This window comes from Episyrphus balteatus, chromosome 1 (assembly GCF_945859705.1).
Source record: "Episyrphus balteatus chromosome 1, idEpiBalt1.1, whole genome shotgun sequence".
Lineage (NCBI taxonomy): Eukaryota > Metazoa > Arthropoda > Insecta > Diptera > Syrphidae > Episyrphus > Episyrphus balteatus.
This window is the reverse complement of record NC_079134.1, coordinates 123,521,080-123,540,294: the sequence shown is the minus strand read 5'-3', so window position 1 is coordinate 123,540,294 and position 19,215 is coordinate 123,521,080. Positions and strand designations below refer to the sequence as shown.

The 19,215-nt window shown below is 32.7% G+C and overlaps 4 protein-coding genes across 4 annotated transcripts; 2 read left to right on the top strand and 2 right to left on the bottom strand.

The window, feature by feature from the left end:
* Window positions 1-3,735: 3,735 nt before the first annotated feature.
* Window positions 3,736-7,924, top strand: LOC129917910 (armadillo repeat-containing protein 6 homolog). Its single transcript, XM_055998128.1, has 8 exons — window positions 3,736-4,047; window positions 4,114-4,241; window positions 4,305-4,472; window positions 4,560-5,037; window positions 5,120-5,241; window positions 7,018-7,158; window positions 7,229-7,378; window positions 7,442-7,924. The coding sequence occupies exons 2-8, from the start codon at window positions 4,125-4,127 to the stop codon at window positions 7,658-7,660; spliced, it is 1,395 nt and encodes a 464-aa protein (XP_055854103.1). The 5' UTR covers window positions 3,736-4,047; window positions 4,114-4,124; the 3' UTR covers window positions 7,661-7,924.
* On the bottom strand, window positions 7,674-13,413 carry LOC129917912 (E3 ubiquitin-protein ligase TRAIP). Its single transcript, XM_055998142.1, has 9 exons — window positions 13,176-13,413; window positions 12,906-13,121; window positions 12,778-12,847; window positions 12,534-12,724; window positions 12,382-12,474; window positions 12,269-12,326; window positions 9,089-9,244; window positions 8,866-9,024; window positions 7,674-8,228 (listed from the first exon to the last, which is right to left on the bottom strand). Exons 1-9 carry the CDS (start codon window positions 13,289-13,291, stop codon window positions 7,983-7,985), a joined length of 1,305 nt encoding a protein of 434 aa, XP_055854117.1. The 5' UTR covers window positions 13,292-13,413; the 3' UTR covers window positions 7,674-7,982.
* Window positions 13,414-15,284: 1,871 nt separating this feature from the next.
* LOC129917975 (60S ribosomal protein L29) lies at window positions 15,285-15,931 on the top strand. The gene is made up of 3 exons (XM_055998247.1): window positions 15,285-15,396; window positions 15,562-15,685; window positions 15,749-15,931. Exons 2-3 carry the CDS (start codon window positions 15,584-15,586, stop codon window positions 15,875-15,877), a joined length of 231 nt encoding a protein of 76 aa, XP_055854222.1. The 5' UTR covers window positions 15,285-15,396; window positions 15,562-15,583; the 3' UTR covers window positions 15,878-15,931.
* A 594-nt stretch (window positions 15,932-16,525) lies between these two features.
* Window positions 16,526-17,850, bottom strand: LOC129917947 (queuosine salvage protein). The gene is made up of 3 exons (XM_055998200.1): window positions 17,670-17,850; window positions 17,364-17,610; window positions 16,526-17,301 (listed from the first exon to the last, which is right to left on the bottom strand). Exons 1-3 carry the CDS (start codon window positions 17,772-17,774, stop codon window positions 16,526-16,528), a joined length of 1,128 nt encoding a protein of 375 aa, XP_055854175.1. The 5' UTR covers window positions 17,775-17,850.
* Between the last annotated feature and the right edge of the window lie 1,365 nt (window positions 17,851-19,215).

The window sequence follows — 19,215 nt, the reverse complement described above, 5'->3', positions numbered from 1 at the left end:
CTTTTCGACTCGTGTGAACGTTAGTCGCAGGCGACTAAAGTGACATCCCCATAGAAAAATCCTAATCGATCGACATAATTGTGCGGCTAAAATCGACTCGTGAAAAGTGGGCATTATTTAACACTTCAGTTTCTTACAACTGAAATACTAAATTAAGCTTAAAAAAGTCCTTCGAGATTCGTTTGATTAAACATGATTGGTTTCTGAAAAAGTCAAATTGTTGGATTTAAGCGGTTTTGAAATGACCGTCCAAGATACCAATCATTTTATGTTATCACCCATGTCCACATAAATCCATCAGTGGGTCCTTTGTCTACCTTGTGCATTTGGAGGTAGTGATGGTAGTCTATTAAAGGTTAAACTACAACGGCCACTTTTTGCAAAAAGTCAAAAACTCAAACTCATTTTTGTGACAATTTTTCCGACCACAAATTTAAAAATGATGCAGAAAGCTTATTTTTGTGCTTAAAAAACAATTTTTGTTGTTTTTTCCAAAACCAAATAGTCCTAAAAAAAACAAAAAATTTTTACTTTCGTAAATTTCCCACACGGAGAAAAAATAAGGTATGAACTACCTTATTTCTGGTATATTTAACTTTAATGTAAAGTTTAAATAGGGATGACTCCCCAATAAAATGGAATTCACCTTACTTTTCTAGTAAATTTATAGCTTAGGATTAACTTTACAGTAAAGCCTTTTTTTGTATGACTTTCTAATAGAAATTACTAGAAAGTTAGGTACATATTTTACCTTACTATAAGGCTGAAAATACTGATTTTTAAAGTAAATTGAACTTCTCTATGGAAGGTATATAATTTAGTTCCAGATTGGATCAAATAAAGTCAATTTCATTTTTATTGATGACATTTTTCTAAATAAAATTGTATGCATTTATCTTACAAAAATTAAAATACAAAAGTTGAATTTTGTAATTATTGAAAAGCATAACTAGGTAACACGTACTTAATCCTCAAAGCTATTTAGAAGTAAGTAACGTATGACCCTGTTATGTTTTTCAATAATTACATAAATTACCTAGTTTATTATAATTTTGTAAGGTGCAAACAAACAATTTTATTTAGGTAAATATCATCATCATCAATAAAAATGGAATTGACTTTATTTGATCCAATTTTTATCTAATTCTTCATGAATTAATTAGATTGAATGATGTTAATTCATATGGATACCTATATATTATTCTAACACGAAAAAAATATGCTATCCGTAATTACGGAGCCAATAACAACGCATAAAGGAACACAAAAAGTAATGAAAACATTTCACTTCCAAAAGAAAAACACAGATTTTATTTCTTTATTAATTATTCCGCACCCGGACACCTAAAAGCTTTGACAAAAAAAAATTTCCAAAACACATGGAAGACAAAATGGCAGACTTTTCAATGACAGCAATTAAGAGTTATTACTATGTATAGGGGAAAATTCCTAGAATTAGGTAATATTATTACCTTAGTATAAGGTAAAACTTATTCACAAAATAGTTAAATTTGTAAAATATGTTTTACTAGAATCTTAAAGTGAAAAGAGTCATACACTTTTTTGGATGAAGGTTTATTTTACTCTACGTAAAGAAAATATTGCTACTCGTAAGGTATATACTACTTTATTTTGTTCACCATAATTTTCTTGTACAAATTACTTTACGGAACCAAGAAATGTTCAATACGTAAGGTAAATTTTACTTAAAATCTAGGGCTTTTTACTTTAATTTCCTTACTAGTCATATGGAGTATAAAATACTAGATTCATTTTTCTCCGTGCACTTTTTCACTTTTTAGGTCATTGTAGTTAACGCTTATGTTGGATTTACATACGTCTGCATTTCCAGATTTGCATTGAAAGCAGACACAGTATTTAAGATCCACAGATGTTGGATTAGAGAGAGTAGATGAAAATGCAGAGATCTTTACAAATGCAGATTATAGAAAGATTATGGCGAAGACGAACATCTTCGTCTTCATCAATGCCTCTCCTTCATACGTACGGATTTCAGGTATTTCCCCTTTACTTTTCTGCATGCAGACGTGTATGTAAATCCAGCATTAATAGTAGATGTTTTGGTTAATCTAGTAGCTCTATCCTTACTAACAATTTTGCTTCTATAATGCTTTACAGAAGCAACAATTGCATCTGTAAAGCTTTATAGAACCAAAATTGTTTGTCGGTAGCGTTCCATTGAAAATCGCTAGTAAACTACTACTAGTATTTTGCCACCTCCCAAAGGAACAGGACTATTGATGGAGATTTGCATTGACCTACTATATACAGGGTGTCCCACAGTCACCGCCCCAAATGAAAACCATGAATTCCTGAGGTCATTTTAAGTCGAAAAACTTAAGAGGTAATTTTCTCGTTTTCGTCCCGTTATCGAGTTACCACGGTTTTTATGATTTTTGCTCTCTTGTCCTTTAACTGGCCTTATCTTTGCCAAACTACGTTTGATTTGAAAGATTTTTTTTACAACCAATCAAGAATTTACTACAGTTTGTCTCAGAACTTTTTTTCTGCGGACAACCGTTTCGTCACAATTTTGCATCAAACACAATTTTCTTCGTTTTTTAAGTTGTTTTTTACACTTTCATATCATTTAAGTCAAAAAAACACGTTAATGAGTATTAATTTTTTGTGCTTTTTATTAAAGCCCAGTTTATTTTCATAAAAAAATTAGTTTTATTTCATAAAAAAATAAACAAACTGAGTGAATTCAAAAAAAAAATAATTTTTAAATAAAAAATTAATTTAAATGAATTAAAAACTTTTTCTGAGCAATTGTGGTTAAGAAAAGAACAAATAGATAAAGCTCAGAAAAAGTTTTAATTCATTTAAATTAATTTTGTATTTAAAAATTATTTTTTTTTTTTAATTCACTCAGTTTTTTTATTTTTTTTTAATTACTTTCAGTAGCCTTTTTTATGAAACAAAACTTATTTTTGTTATGAAAATAAACTGAGCTTTAATAAAAAGCACAAAAAATTAATACTCATTAACGTGTTTTTTTGACTTAAATGATATGAAAGTGTAAAAAACAACTTAAAAAACGAAGAAAATTGTGTTTGATGCAAAATTGTGGCGAAACGGTTGTCCGCAGAAAAAAAAAGTTTTGAGACAAACTTAAACTGTAGTAAATTCTTGATATGGTTGTAAAAAAATCTTTCAAATCAAACGTAGTTTGGCAAAGATAAGGCCAGTTAAAGGTAAAGAGAGCAAAAATCATAAAAACCGTGGTAACTCGATAACGGGACGAAAACGAGAAAATTACCTCTTAAGTTTTTCGACTTAAAATGACCTCAGGAATTCATGGTTTTCATTTGGGGCGGTGACTGTGGGACACCCTGTATATTAAGTCAATGGAGATTTGTATACTTATCACTTTTTCGCTCATGGTTGTTTATTATCCAATTCATGCTCCATCTCTTATTTTTCTCCCTATCTAAACATTTTACGCTAAATTTTGAACTTGGATAAAATGTGGAAAGAATTTTGTATGGGAGTCAAAGTTAATCGCAATCTGCGTACTAGGTTAAAACGAGCACTGGACGAAGAGAATAATTGGACGAAAAAATGGTATCCGAACTTCCGATAGCACATTTCAACTCAATTCAACTTTCAGCCCAAATAATTTTCAACTCAAACAAACCTTCGAGGTATTTCTTTTATCGTTTTTCTTGCAGTTCTTGTTCTAACAGCTGATCTACTACCACTACTATACAAGGCAAGTGATGTCACTTGAATTTAATAAAAAAATAATTTTTTAAGAATTCTTAAAATAAAAAATAAATAAATACAAATAATTAATTCAAATTGAATATTCCAACCTGTAAAACATTAATTCATAAAAATAATCTATTTCATGAAATTTCAATTTCCTAAATAAGTCAATTTCTATTTTGAATTAAAAAATAAAACCGCAGACAAAGAAAAAGCGTCTGACTAACCTTCCCACTTACAAAAACACAAGTCCACTATTTTAACTAGCCGTCTAGCAACCAACTACCAACTTAAACGTCAAGTTTTTCATAAAAGGTAAATCTATCCAAGTGGAACCAATTCGATTTTGTTAATTGATTCGTTTCGTTGCTGTTTGCATAGAATCCAATCACATGGCCAAGGTAATATCGCAAGAAACCTTTGACGACGTGGTGAAGGAGAATATTGTCGATTTTTCAATGAGTCCCGAAGAAGCCAAAGAGGAGACAATTAAGCAATTTGAAGCTCAGGTAAATATACTAAATTATTAATAACTTTGTTTTTATTAACAAAACTGACTTTATTGTCTAAAGGGAATTAATTTGGCCAACATAATCAAAGATTTGGCCATCAATAAGGAAACAGGTGTTCCAATATTAAACGAGGCTATCGATCATTTGAAAACTCACATTGGCGAAAAGTCCACTGACACTAAACAACTTCTTAATTATTTGACTGTTCTCGACGATGAATGCAAAAAAGTACGTCTCTTTTCTTTTTTTTTTTTTTATTAATTGCTAAAATGTGTGGGTTTCATACATTATCAACTTCTTTGTTCACAATTGCAGTCAATCCCACATCGAGTTTTGGCTGGAAAAAATGGTGCCCACGATATAATCATCACCCTACTCGAACAAGAACTTTCTTCATCTAATCCTGATGAAGAAATCCTTAGTAAATGTGTTTGTGCAGCAATATCATTGACTAATAAGCAACCGGATCTCTTTGATGCCGAAGCTCTAGCCATGGTGATGAAGCTGTTAAGCACCAATCCGAAGGATGAATTGCTAAGGTTAACTCTTCAATGGCTTGGAAAGGCATGTATAATGCATGAGACCAATCGGCAGAACATTATGAATGCAGACATAATGAAACTGCTAAAGCCTTTGGTGCATGTGAAAAATCCGAATGTGATGAAAGATGTTTGTGCAGTGCTAAGATATTTGGTGTTGGACGATGATATTCGTGTGGAATTTGGAAAAGCACACGAACATGCACGCTTAATAGCTGCGGAAGTAATCGTTGAACTGTGCAAGAGATTATCAGGTTTGCCTTGTGTTTCACTCCATGGCTTTAAGTCACTCGGATGGGTTTTAACTTTTTGTTTTTTTGTTTTTGCTATTTGTAGAATTTGATGACATAACCGTACTGGCCGATATGATTTTAACTATTGGAACTTTAGCTGTGCGCAATGAATTTTGTGTTGTCATTGAAGAAGCTGGTGGCCTTAAATTGGTTCTTGATATTATGGTAAGATTATACATAAATTACATATTTTTTTTAAAATGTATAAATTATCATTTAGGTAATTATGTACGAGTACATACGTATTTTAAGAAGTTCACAAGAAAAATGTAATATGTTATGTATTTCAACAGCACTAGTAATGCTGTTTCCGAGATTAATAGCCAGTCTCTTACTTCCTATCTTAAGTGTTTTTAAATGAATAGATGAAGTTTTTCCCTGTTAATCTCGCGGGATGGAATCTCGATGTTCATTCGCTCTACGTATTCCAGCTTTTCATTAATAAATACAGATAAGCCTTATAAATATGTCCTAAACATGTCGGTTTGTACTTGAATGCAGCAATTAATAGAACTATTCCTGTATCACTGTGCTTTTAACTACGCTATGGGTTGGAATATTTTGTGGGCACGTATTTCGATGTCCAAACACATCGAATATCTGTGCCACTTCAGGCGATGTATTGTTGTTTTTTTACTAGGTCAATCGGCTTTGAATCTTCTTCCTTCATTTCCACTAATTTACTCTGAACCGGACATTATGCGAAGAATAATATAGCAAACCAACCCAGGAGATTTTCATTCAAAACTTGCCTACATTTTTTACTCCAATTTCTTGATGTTGGGAGAGTTAATTTGATAAATTGTGCATTTTTCATAACTTGTGAAACGCGTGCAATTGCTTCAAAAACAGCAATTGCTTTACCCATATAAAAGAATTCATGTTCTTGCCAACTTGAACTGCGGGATCATACGCAGTGTTACCTATATGTGACAGAGTAATCGTTAGTAAATAGAGTTTAATACTTGTAATAAGGCGCACTCCGTTATAGCGATTAGGAAATACATCAGAAAAAAAAATAGTATGAAATTAAATTTCTTTCCTGATTGTCGTTATTATCGATCAGGAAAACTTTTATCAGTTGAACCACCCTTTACTTTTTCTGTTTTAAATTCACACGAAAATATTTAACGTTTGCAGTGGAACAGGAATAATTTATAATCAATTTGTGTAGCATTTATATTCTAAATCAAATTCAAACATCACTAAACATCTTTTATTCCTGATCGCTATAACCGGCCCTAAATTGCAACTTTGAAATTTGTAGGTGTTAAGCTTTAAGGTATTTCCTTTAAATATTTCTTCAAAGTTTGATTTTTTTCGTTTATACACGACTAATGGACGTCAATCCTAAAATTATATACTCTACATTTATACTACTATCGTTAGTGTTTTTTTCTTTCTTCTGCATGGATTCCAAAACCGTACTGATAAGCTGTCGACAACCGCACCAGCATCCACCAATAATTTGACAAAAACTGTCGAATTAAAAAATTTGTTTTATCTAAGAGTGGATAAATAGATCCTTAACACTGGCTGGGTATCTTAACCTATATTACTGCTATTCTAATCACAGTTATTTTTGTTCTTTTTGAATGTATGCTAGGAATCGTTGTTAATTGCATTTCCTAAAAATGCCCATGATGAATTCCTCTTTCATATGCGTGCGCCACCTAAGGCAAGTTGTTCCTCTACTGGGCCTTTCCTTTGTGTTGGTTTCGAAAACTTTCCGGGCTGGAGCATTGTGGATCATGCGCTCCACATGACCTCGCCACCTCAATCGCACCTTTAGTCGTTTGGTTAGGGTAATGCCCTTGTGTCCTTTCTTCTCCAATCATCATCAATACAGACGGGACCAAAAATCCCCCAAGAAATATGAAAATTCAATACCTACTTCAGTATTGTTACATATGTATTCTATATTTCTTTTATTAACATTAGAGTAAAAACAAAGATGCCTTAAAACTCAATCGAGAAGGATTAAAATTACTTCGCGCCTTAGCTGGTAATGATACAACTAAAGTTCATATTATTCAACAAGGTGCCGCACCAGTTATAAAAGAATTGCTGCAAAATAATATGGTAACTAATATAAAAATCTCATTCATCTTAAATCATTATTTAAATCTTTTTTTTTATAATTCCATTCTAGAATAATGAACCTATTGCGACGGCTGCCTTAGCATGCATTTCAACATTAACATTGAGAGTAAAAGAAAATAGTACTGCATTTTTCGAGACTGGTATTGCTGAAACAATAGTCGAGACTCTTCGTTTGCATCCCAAAAATAAAATGGTGCAGGTGGGTCTTTTGGGATAAACTTGATTTTAAAACATATTTGAAACATATCTTTTTAATTTTAAGAGAAACGGAGCATGGGCTATAAGAAACATGGTTTCAAGATCTCGTGATCAATGTGATAGCTTCCTTTCATGTGGAGCTGAAGATCTCCTTAATGCTGCCATGGCTGAACATCCATCTGTTAGTCAAGACATCAAAGCAGCCCTTCGTGATTTGAACTGTAAGGTAGAACTAAAAGAAGAATTCACCGGCAAAGCAGAAAAAATTATCTCCAAGGAATAAATATTTTCATGAATTTGTTTTTTTTAATATGTCAAGTATTTACTAACAGATAAGAATTCATAAAATATATTTTAAAATTGCTTAGATTCGTCAAAGAACAATTAATCTTATAGCACGCCAGAAACTACATAATCGAGCAAAGTAAAACAAAAAATTTTAAACACTCATTATAATTAACTTAGGGACTTAATTTAAAATAACATACTATTGTAATATTTTTATATGCTATTAAATAATAATACATTGATAAATTTTAACACAATATACACCACGTTAAGCATTTAAATCACCTCAAGAGAAAAATTATTATTTAGCTTAGTCTCTAACTCTTGTTGAGAAAATTGTCCATGCCTCCAGATCCAGCTGAGGGAAATTTTCTTAGTTTTCCAGCTTTTAATCGATTGCTCAAACTTTGAGTTGTTGCTTTTTTGTTGATGATTCGTTGTTTATCTTCTTCGTCAATCATTTTTTGAGTGCCACCGAAGCCATCGTAGCCTAGTCCTGGTTTTAATGAAGAAGTAAGTCCACTTGGGGGAATCATTAAGCGAGGTTTCTTGAAAATTGTGTACTAATAAAAAAAAAAAAAAAAAGAAAATAAATTCTTTTCTGATTGGGCGGGGGTATAGCAAGTTAATAAATATTTGGTCAGGTTGCAATGCATCTGAACGCCAAATAATTGTATAGAAGTTCTTAGCGCCAATTTTACTGACGACATGCTGGGCAACTTAATCCTTATAAAAGCCTTTATGAACTCTGGTTTAACTCAGACAAAGTCTTTCAATAAATGATAAATGAAGATTGTCTTTGAGTTTTCAAAAAAATATTGATATCAATGAGGAACTGAGTTTATAAGAGAGATAAAAATTCTCTATTTGGAAAGTACGACTTGAAAAAATATTCTAGTCTAGACGCCCCAACTGATGTTTACTGTTGCGTATTCCTAGAAGGGAAAGTAATACGTGTTTTTAAGAAGGAATGCAACTTATTATTTCACTGCACCTCGGTGAACTTAGCTAAAATTCGAACATTTTTCAGTTGAATATCTAATCATATCAAAACTTCACGAATTTCGCAAGATAAGCAAAGTCACTGCTCACCAGGTTTTTTGACTTTAGAGCCCAACACAATATGAAAGAGAGGCAAAATCATGAGGTACCATGAGTATTACATCTGTGGGCAGTGTTGTATGTTAAAAAAAAACTTACCTTTTCCGATAAATCGCTATTATATTGAAGTTCCTTATTTATAGCATTTTCTCGATTTTCTCCCTTAAGTCCACCTAATCTAAGCAAACTAAATGGAATTCCACTAGATTTAATATTGAAATAAGGTGAATCAGAATCTTCAATTTTCTTCGACTCCACCTGCAAAGGTAATGAAAATTTATTTATTTATATTTTGATAGGAATAAAAATGATTTCTATTTACAGTTGGTGAAAGACTTAGCCGCTTGGTTTCTTTCTGAAGATTTGCTACTCTATTGTTGTTTGAATGATTAGATGTTGATGGAGAATCATTGGTATGAGATTTGTTCGTTTTTTCTTTATCTTTTTCCTTTTCTTTTTCAAATTCTAGTTGAATTACCTAAAACAAAAATAAAAATTTTATTTAGTAATTTTTTTTTAAATATTTGTATGAAACATTAATTCATTGCATTTATTTATTTCTCAATTGGTTGGGGCAATCCAATATAATTTACGTGTGTACAAAGCTCTTAGTAAGAACATATTTTCAAGTCCCAAGAACCAGGAATACAGCCAAACAGCCGCTGCACAACCCATTTTAATTTTTCGCTCCTTTTTTGTTAATAATTTTGTATATAGTCGAGTCAAATTAGACATAAAATTTGTAAAATCTCGGAATCCAGGGAAAGTCGATGCATTTAAAAAACGAGTATAGGGCTGCATTATAAAAGGGTCAAATAAGAAAGTTAAAAAAAAAAATTTCACCGCTCTCGATTACAACAGTTTTTATGGACCGTTAACTGTCATTCCGTATGCAAGCGTCAATCGGAATTGCTGTCTCATTTTAGATTTTGATCAAACTTAGTAGGGATGTTCTCTAGGACTGTAAGGAAGCAAATCCATTATGATTTAATTTTAAGTTGCGTGGTTTCCCCGGTACCCGCATTCGAATTTTTTCAGAAGGTCATTTTTATGTTATTATAGCTTTGCGTCTACTAAAGATATCTTTTTGTTTGAAACGCCATTTTAAAGCTTAAGAGTAGTAATTTTTGAATATATATTAAAAAATTACGTAATAATTATCCCTGAATTAAAAATAGTTTTTGAAAAACTGGTCATTTTGCTGATTTTTCATGGTTTTTGACTGGCTCCAGAACCTTGGCTATTATATGTAGGAAGCTTATACTTACCAAATATTAAATATAGATATTTTTCAACAAAATAAATCTAAAATGAACTCGATGGCTGTACTCCTTATGTAAAAATTTTAAGTTCAAAGTATAGAGTATTTTAAAAAAGCTAATTTGTATACTGTCATTTTCACGTTCTACAGTCCTAGAGAACATCCCTACAAAGTTTGATCAAAATCTAAAATGAGACAGCAATTCCGATTGACGCTTGCATACGGAATGACAGTAAACGGTCTATAAAAACTGTTGTAATCGAGAGCGGTGAATTTTTTTTTTTTAACTTTCTTATTTGACCCTATTATAATGCAGCCCTATACTCGTTTTTCAGATGCATCGACTTTCCATGGATTCCGAGGTATAAAGCTAATTTGACTCCACTAATAAGCGAAAAAAAAAAACAACTGGACTCCTAATTTTTTTTAACTTTATCTGGGGTTCATACAATGTAATTCAAAGAATCCAATCAGTAATCTACGGGCGAACGCAGTGGGTCAGTTTATATAGAAAAACGCGATTCTAGTCGATATAAAAAATTTTGTATCATGAGAAAGAGCTGAACATCAGCATAGAATGTGTTTCTTCTTCTTCATCAACAACTTCTGCAGAAGTAGTTCCAGACTACGCTTAGACCTACGGCGTGTCTGGTTTCTGCCTATGAGATAGTTTCCAGTTAAGACACCTATTACGGATCTAATATGCAATCTTCAACAAAATTTTTAACGTTTTGGATCTAGCTGAATTCGGAACTGCTTAGTCGTTTGTTGCCTTTTTAGCTTCTTGCTTTAGCATAAGTTTTCACGTTGCGATTGGTAAACCAATGTTAATATTATTAGTTAAAATTAGTGCGCTATCTACTTCGAGCTTTTTCGTACTACATCAGCTACATCAACGACTTTGTTAAAATTTTAGTATTTCTAAATTATTTTGACCTAATTTCCTAAAATTCAATAGGCCCCTGGCAAGTGAGTATGTATTAAGTAGTACATTAGTTGGTGCAGGCCTGCTATTTGTTTTCAGGCACTAGGCAATCAAGGTTACATTGAAAGAATTGGTTTCTGTGTCTTTTATTTTGTTACAGAAGTTTCTCGGGACGATGTTTTACATTTTATTTACCAAAGCCCCACAATTAAATCCTAATTAATGCGCCACCGGGATATCAATATTAGACCAAATGAAGAAGAAATCTTGCTAAATGCCATTTTTATGAACTAAGAAAGCAATTGGATACCAATCAATGGTCTCGTCCGAGTAATGAAAATATGCCTTTATAAACTACATAATCCCGTGTCATTTTTATAACCCAAAGGCAGGATTTTACATACATATAGAGTACGCTCTATTTTTTTTACACTAGTTACAAGGCTAAAAGTAATTGATAAAGATTTGCAATTTAACCCATTACAGCCTACTGTACTTCTTTAAAGCCCCTTGCACATGAGAGCGACCAACGAATGAGCGAATGAACGAACAATTGAAATTTAATGTTTTTCTTAAGTAATTTTTCTAAAAAAAACTTTATTAAACAGAGGCAAGGTTTAATTTTTTCAAAAAAAAAAAAAAAATTACATTGTAATTTCTTAAATAAGAAAAAAATGAAAAAACAGATTGGTCGTTATGGATTAAAATTTATTCGTACGAAAAAATGGTTTTCTCCTATTTTATTTATTTAAGAAATAAAAATGTAATTTTTTTTTTGAAAAAATTAAACATCATTAGCTTGCTTCTGTTTAATAAAGTTTTTGTTAAAAAAACTACTTAAGGAATACATTAAATTTCATTTTTTCGTTCATTCGCTTATTCCTTTGTTGCTCTCATGTTCAAGGGGCTTAAGTACTTCTATAGTCCTGTTCCATTGGAGGTGGTAGTTTACTCGTGAGTAGAAATTTAGTACAACAACTACACATCCCTATCTCCTCGAGTAGAAGATCGTGTGTTAATTGTAGTACTAGATCTACTCATGAGTAAACTACCACCTCCAATGGAACGGGGCTTATATTGTTTATGTATGGTTTAAAAAAAAATTACATAATGTACATATAAGTAATATAGAAAATTTACATATATTGGTTTTTTTTTTTGTATAATAATCTAAATGATGGAAGAGTGAAAAGTAGAGTCAAATTGTTCAATACAAAAAGAAATAAAAAATAACAGAATTTTTTGTTGGACGTTATTGGGTTGAAACGACTAGAATGTTAAGCATGAATCGACGAACTTAAAAATCTAAGGCATACCTTTTGAGATAAGTTATAGTTTTCACTCTCCAATTGTGACAAACGTTCTTCTCGCTTTCTGGAACAAAGTTATTATTATTGATGAATAAATTGATACTAATACTTCAACTTACTTTCTCAAATCAATTTCCCTGCGCAAATCATTTTGCACAACTTTAAGGGCATTTCTTAAATCCATTTTTCTACTTTCACAAGTTCGAAGTTCCCTAAATTTGTGAAATTTTCGTTTTAACTATGAGCAATCAAAATTATAAACATTTTATACCTTTTTAATGCTGAAACCCAAACCCCTAATGTCATTGGATTGCTTTCCTCTTTTAGTAGCTTTTCGGCGTCTTGTGCTGTTGAGGTTATGATAGACGAAACATTTTCCATCAATGTGATTTGATCCTTTAAGCTTTTGACTTCTTTTCGCAAAGATTCAGCTTCGTTGGCTTGTTGTTTAACCATTTTAAGCTACCAACAAATGCATTATTTCAAACAACTTGGACAAAAAAAGAATCTCTTACCTGTTCAGAATATGACAAAATTACAAAATCATTTTTCTCGATTTTCTGCTCCAAGCCAGAAATTGTCTTCCTAAATTCTGGATCAATCAGAATTTTGAATAATACGATTATTTTAAAACTCAACTTACATGCATTTCTTTTGTGTAGCTTTAAGATTTTTAACTTGCTCCTCAGCTTTGCGAAGATCCTTTTCAGCAACTTGCACCTTGAGTTCGGCATTGTCTAGCTTCTCTTGGAGTGATCCAATGTCGACCGTACTCGTATCTAAATTGGCCAAATTGAAATACACTCGGTGTACGTTTGCATCAGTGCATCTATTTCGACACTGTGGACATGTTTTTGATCTAAAAAGTGTGCAATTTAATTTAACTACTTTTTTTTATTAGTTTTGTACAAACCTTTCCAGCCATTGGCAAAGACAGGAATAGTGGAACATATGACCACATTTTGTAACATAAACATCTGCGGTATGAGTGAATAACTCTGCACATATAACACAATTGAGATTTAACATTATTTTATAAAGAAAACAACAGAAATAATTGAATAGAAATAAATATAAACAAAAAAACTTAATATCAGTGCCGCCAAAATGCAATTACAAGTTCAATGCATGTTTTGCAAATGCAAAGTACGGTAAAAATTAACAACAAATCAAATCAAATTTTTGACATCGAGGCTCGAATATTCAAAATACTCGAAGTCGAACATTTGTTATTCAAGGGAGTGGTTGCACTTAAAAAAAATAAAAACAAAAAAAATTTCTTGCAACCTAGACTTAAAAATATATTTTATAGTTTTGGTTAATCTAGTACTATCATCTACTCATGCTCTTCTTCCCGAGTAGATACGATTTGTATTAAATTCGTTGAAAGTGCGTTCCATTGAAAATCGCTAGTAAGCTACTAGTAGTACTTTGCAACCTCCCAAAGGAACAGGGCTATAGGAGTATTCACGATTCGATGCAAATGGTCTTGAGTGACTTGAATCCAATAACAGCGTTGACGGTTATTTTACTTTTAATTTATTTATTTTTTGCTTTAAAATTATTTTCTATTGATTTTTCTTGATTTTAAATTAATGGCGTTTTCGATTGGAAGTCTGGAAGCGTCCGGAATCATTCTGAAAGCGTTTTATTCACACAAAACTGACAGTTTTGTATGAATAAAATTTTTTCAGAATGATTCCGGACGCTTCCGGACTGCCAATCGAAAACGCCATAATTTTGAATTTTTTTATTTTGACTTTGACAGAATACTCGATTTTTTTGTTAGCATTTTCGTTGTCAACTTTGGAGACTTGAAAATTTTTCGTTTCGCATCAGCAGCGTACTATAGGCTTTATAATTAAGCATATCCTTACTAACAATTTTGCTTCTATAATGCTTTACAGAAGCAACAATTGCATCTGTAAAGCTTTATAGAACCGAAATTGTTTGCCGGGATTATCTCATTTCGAATGTTAAATCGTGTACAAAAAAAATATAATTTGAGATTTGAACTGACCTAATTTACGAAATTATTTCGTTTGGGCTGTAGTGAAAACAGGCTATTAGGTTTAAATATCAGCCTGTTAAAATTTTAGGGGTATTCATGAAACCGCTTAAACGTGTTAAACCTAGTAAAATGATGAATGTCGTAAACGACCTGTCAAAATTTATATGGGAAAACTTTATTAAAAACTTGTCCGAACAATTTTTTTTGGTAAAGTTTACCATTTGAATTTTGGTAAATGGTAAAAATAAAGCCTAGTACGCAGTGGAATGAAAGGAACAATTTTGAACTAGCCAAAGTAAACAGCGAACATGTTAACAAAAAAATACCATCGTTCATATAGCAAAATAAAAATAAACAAAACACAAAAATAAAAAAATTCAAGAAAAAACGTCAGAAAGTATGTGTTTAAAGCAAAAACAAAACAAATTTAATTTCGTTCAAGATTTCGTTAGCAAAATTATGTATGGAAAATTTCGTTTCGCTTCAGCTGCGTACTAGGCTTATACTACGTTTCCACCTACCCTAAATCCGAGATTTAGCTAAGTAGATTTAGCACAAATCTCGAGTTTTATTCTAAATCTCGGATTGAAAGTAGGTGAAAATCTTAGATTTAGGGTAGCTGAACCCAAATCTGAGATTTAGCGAAGTAGATTTAAAATAAATCTCGAGATTTATTCTAAATCTACTTAGCTAAATCTCGGATTTAGCGTAGGTGGAAACATAGTATTAAGGTTTGTTTCACATAATTATTACCACAGCCCATTTACCAAATTTAGAGCAGTATTCTTCAAGTGTTCATAAAATATGAGCACTCCATAAGTTAAGATTTCGGAATCAGCGATCATTACTTATGAATGGCCCAGATCACTCTTTATCACAAACAATCTGTACTACACAAAAACAGGTTCACAAAAAATGTCGAATGTAACCAAGGTCTTAAAACAAAAATAAAAGAAAACAAATAATTTGCATATGGCAATGATGGATTTGACTTCTTCTCTGTCATTTTCCAAACGCACCCTAAACAACAATCGATACTCGAAAAAGTCTCTAATTTCAAATTTGACAGTTCGTCATTTTCGAAACTTTTCTTTCTTTCTCTTTCCGCTAAACTGTCAAAAACGTAGGTTGATATTTTGTCTAATTTAATAAAATTAATCTTTAAATTCCAATTCAATCGCAAATAATTTTAACAATTTGCAAGCAAAATGTGAAATCATATAAAACCATGTTTCATTGTGACTAAATCGTTTCCAACAATTCTTTTTTTTTATTCTTCCAAAAATAGGATTTTGATAGAATAACAAAAAATGGCCAAGTCAAAGAATCACACAAATCACAACCAAAACCGCAAGGCTCACCGCAACGGTATCAAAAGGCCAATCCGTAAACGCCATGAATCTACCTTGGGTGTAAGTATTCTTTAAAACCGAGACAAACCGACGTCCAGAAATGACGTATTTCTAATATTGCAGATGGACCAAAAGTTCTTGACAAACCAAAAGTTCTCCCGCAAAGGCAACCTGTCTGGAGTAGAATCCAAGAAACGTTGCGAAGAACGTATTGCCTCCCGTGTCGGCAAACCAAAGCCAATCAAGCTATAAGTTATACGTGTTAAAGAAAGCGATGAATAAAAAACCATTTTTATAGAAAAAATATTTTTGTTTAGAAAGTTTTATTTGTTGTGAATGAATATAACTTTGTGAAATGGGAGATAGTCTCTAGCTTCTGGGCAAGTTTCAGGGCTCAACTTTCCTTTAGGGTCGCACGAATTTTAATACGCGAATAATTTTATGTGAAAGATTAATGACTAAAAGTAATAAAAATAACAATTTTAAAGTTAGGAAACGTGTATTTATATTTTTAATTAATTTTTTAAAGTTCATTTTTTCATACAAATGCATGCAAATGACGACCGCGAAGAAAAAAAAAAATTTTTTTGAAGTTCTTTTTACATACCCAAACTTGTCCCCAGCTCAAATCCTATAGTGAGCCCAAGCAGGGGGGTTGCAGGGGGGCAGCATGCCCCCCCATACGCATCTCAACTTTTATACGCCTCAAACTTCAAATTCTTCGTGGTCGTCATTTGCATACATTTTGTATGAAAAATTTAAATATTTATTTTTTAATCATACTTAGGGGTGTTTCCTAACCTTAATATTTTAAAGGTATTCTATTGAGACCCTAAGCTCACTGTAAAAAATAAAATCACAACTCTAGGCGTGCGACCCTAATGGAAAGTCGCCCCAGTTTCAGTAATAAATGTTTTCGACTTTATGAAATGGAATATTCTCCAACTCCTCTGCATGTTGTCGTCTATAATCCCAAAGGTATTGGTCGATTAGAATCGAATTGACATTATCTTTGGAAAGCTCCGGGTGGTTTTTCATCAAATCTAGCAAAACAGCGTCTTTAACTCGCTCTACTATGTTGATGGAAGCTCCTCTGATTTCAACTTCCATACGATCGCCGTTCTCAAGAATCGTATCCTTCTTCAATACCTCCATTAGTTCGTCTGTGTATTCCAGGGCCCCAAAATGGACTAGTACCTGAGGCACACGGTAGTCGGCGAACATTGTTATCTTCCCAATGTCATGGAACTCTCCTAGTCCCTTCCCGCCAAAACAAGACCAGATATCCCCAACTAAAATTTGAGCCCTTTTGTAGAGAGAAACATATTTTTTTTCAAAATGAGCTGTGTCTCGGAAGCAGATAAACTCTCCGACTATCAATTCGAGGAGTTTCTCAGCAGACTTTTTGGCAAGTTTGATCATCTTTTCGAAGTTTGCATCATAGACAGCAACCAGAATCTTACCAACTTCTTGTAGACAATCAACTCGATTTCTCAGCAGAGGAATACATGTTTCACCATCGTCTGATCTCAGGATATACTCCAGAGTAGTTTGGTCAATTTTAGAATAGTAGTGTGGATCGGTAATGGGAATGCCTTCTTCCATAGCACGGTTGATGGCAGCACAGAGGGCAAAGTAGCCAGTGTATCCATTTACTTTGTACTTGGTATAGTTTGCTGAAAGATCAAATTTTTCACAAATCGAATTCCTTGCAATCCTATCTAACCTATAAACTTACTGGGTGTCCAGAAACAATAGTTGAGTGTGTCAACAACTAAAATCCAATTGGCAGCATGTTTATCAGTTGGTTTTGGATGCAATTCATGCTGTGAGAAGTTACTGACATCAATTTCTTTTGATTGAATGCCTTTGATTATTATCTCGGTTAATTTGTCAATTCCTGATTGATGAACTTTTATGTACTTTGCATTTTGTACAATAAATTCACCAGATTCTCGAGGTGACAATGGTTTGGCTGCAAGATACTAAAATAACAGAATTGACTATGGTTCCTAATAAGTTAATGTTTAAATGGAGAAATTACATCTTTTCTCATTTTGGAATCTGGATCTTCGTTATCTAAACCTGCCATAAGCCAATCGTGGCGTATTTTAGCAAATTGACTAATATTCTCCAAGTAGCCACTCATGTTTTTGCATAGGTTTTTTGATTGTTGATAATTAAAAATTCGGGTGCAGGAGCCGGGAGGGCGGCAAAAAATTGCTTTGAAAAGAGGTCTGTTTGATTAGTTTATAGAATTTGATTTACACGGCGCACCATGTTGGATGAAATATGTTGGTTTTCGGTTGGTGGGTTCTTAGCAGGGTTCGGATGAAGGATAAAATATGAAGTTATGGGTTCGGTATCCTATCTGAGTTTCACGGTTCTGAATTTGACCATTTCAAAATTAAAAAAAAGACTTGTGTTTTTGTTTATGCAGTTCGAACTAGTCCCAAAATGAAATGTCACGACAAGTTTTCAACTCGCAAGAGCGCTTTTTTAAGTTGAGATTTTGGAGTCAGGGTTTAAAGCTTTGCGCCCAGTTGTACAAATAGCCCTGTTCCATTGGAAGGTGGCAAAGTACGAATAGTAGTTTACTTGTGATTTTCAATGGAACGCACTTTCAACGAATTCAATACAAATCGTATCTACTCGGGAAGAAGAGCATCGAGTAGATAATATAGTACTAGATTAACCAAAATATCTACTAGTAGTAAACTACCACCTCCAATGGAACAGGGCTTATATTTAATCCGTAGTTCGGCAACTTCTATCTTCTGAAATCGATGGTAAAGCTGAGGTTTAGCACTGTTAAAATAACAAAATTAATGCATGAACCCTACTAACAATTTTGCTTCTGTAATGCTTTACAGAAGCAACAATTGCATCTGTAAAGCTTTATAGAACCAAAATTGTTTGTCGGGAATCAAAGTTGAACCACAGTTTGTCTGACGAAATCGGTAAGTTAAATTCCTAAACCAAAGCTTAAAGGCTTGGCTTGGCCACACCGGAGGGTATGCGGTAGCGGTACGGGTAGAGGTAACGATATTTGTATGAAAAAAATTCAACATCTGAACGTTGATATGTCAGTTTGAAATTTTTTTCATACAAGTACCGTTACCTCTACCCGTACCGCTACCGCATACCCTCCGGTGTGGCCAAGCCTTAAAGCTAAGACAGATAAAAAATGTAGGTACAGTAAGAAACGAAAATGTGATTTATCAGCTGACGCTGCACACAAATTCTGAGGAATATTCTTGAATAAATTTCAGCTGGTCCCTTGTATATATAAACTTTATAGTACTGAGTGTGGTATAATTTTATTAACTTCAATTGGGTGCAAATGTCCACACCATAAACAAAATTGTCATCGTGCCTTTGAGCAACACGAACTATAAAATTTATCTTTGTTTTGTTAACTAGTTTATTTGTATGTTAATACACATATTTAAAGGCTTGGCCACACCGGAGGGTATGCGGTAGCGGAACGGGTAGAGGTAACGGTACTTGTATGAAAAAAATTCCAGACTGACATATCAACGTTCAGATGTGGAATTTTTTTCATACAAATATCGTTACCGCTACCCGTA

Excerpts from the sequence above, each read along its gene's own strand:
- LOC129917910 (XM_055998128.1), top strand. The coding sequence starts at position 4,125 with ATGGCCAAGGTAATATCGCAAGAAACCTTTGACGACGTGGTGAAGGAG. Across the intron at positions 4,242-4,304 it reads TTAAGCAATTTGAAGCTCAG|GGAATTAATTTGGCCAACAT; the intron begins GTAAATATACTA and ends TATTGTCTAAAG. Across the intron at positions 7,379-7,441 it reads CCAAAAATAAAATGGTGCAG|AGAAACGGAGCATGGGCTAT; the intron begins GTGGGTCTTTTG and ends TTTAATTTTAAG.
- LOC129917912 (XM_055998142.1), bottom strand. The coding sequence starts at position 13,291 with ATGTTAAATCTCAATTGTGTTATATGTGCAGAGTTATTCACTCATACC. Across the intron at positions 9,245-12,268 it reads ACTATAACTTATCTCAAAAG|GTAATTCAACTAGAATTTGA; the intron begins GTATGCCTTAGA and ends TTTTTGTTTTAG. Across the intron at positions 9,025-9,088 it reads GGCTAAGTCTTTCACCAACT|GTGGAGTCGAAGAAAATTGA; the intron begins GTAAATAGAAAT and ends TTACCTTTGCAG.
- LOC129917975 (XM_055998247.1), top strand. The coding sequence starts at position 15,584 with ATGGCCAAGTCAAAGAATCACACAAATCACAACCAAAACCGCAAGGCT. Across the intron at positions 15,686-15,748 it reads GCCATGAATCTACCTTGGGT|ATGGACCAAAAGTTCTTGAC; the intron begins GTAAGTATTCTT and ends CTAATATTGCAG.
- LOC129917947 (XM_055998200.1), bottom strand. The coding sequence starts at position 17,774 with ATGAGTGGCTACTTGGAGAATATTAGTCAATTTGCTAAAATACGCCAC. Across the intron at positions 17,611-17,669 it reads ATTCCAAAATGAGAAAAGAT|TATCTTGCAGCCAAACCATT; the intron begins GTAATTTCTCCA and ends CTGTTATTTTAG. Across the intron at positions 17,302-17,363 it reads CTATTGTTTCTGGACACCCA|CAAACTATACCAAGTACAAA; the intron begins GTAAGTTTATAG and ends TTGATCTTTCAG.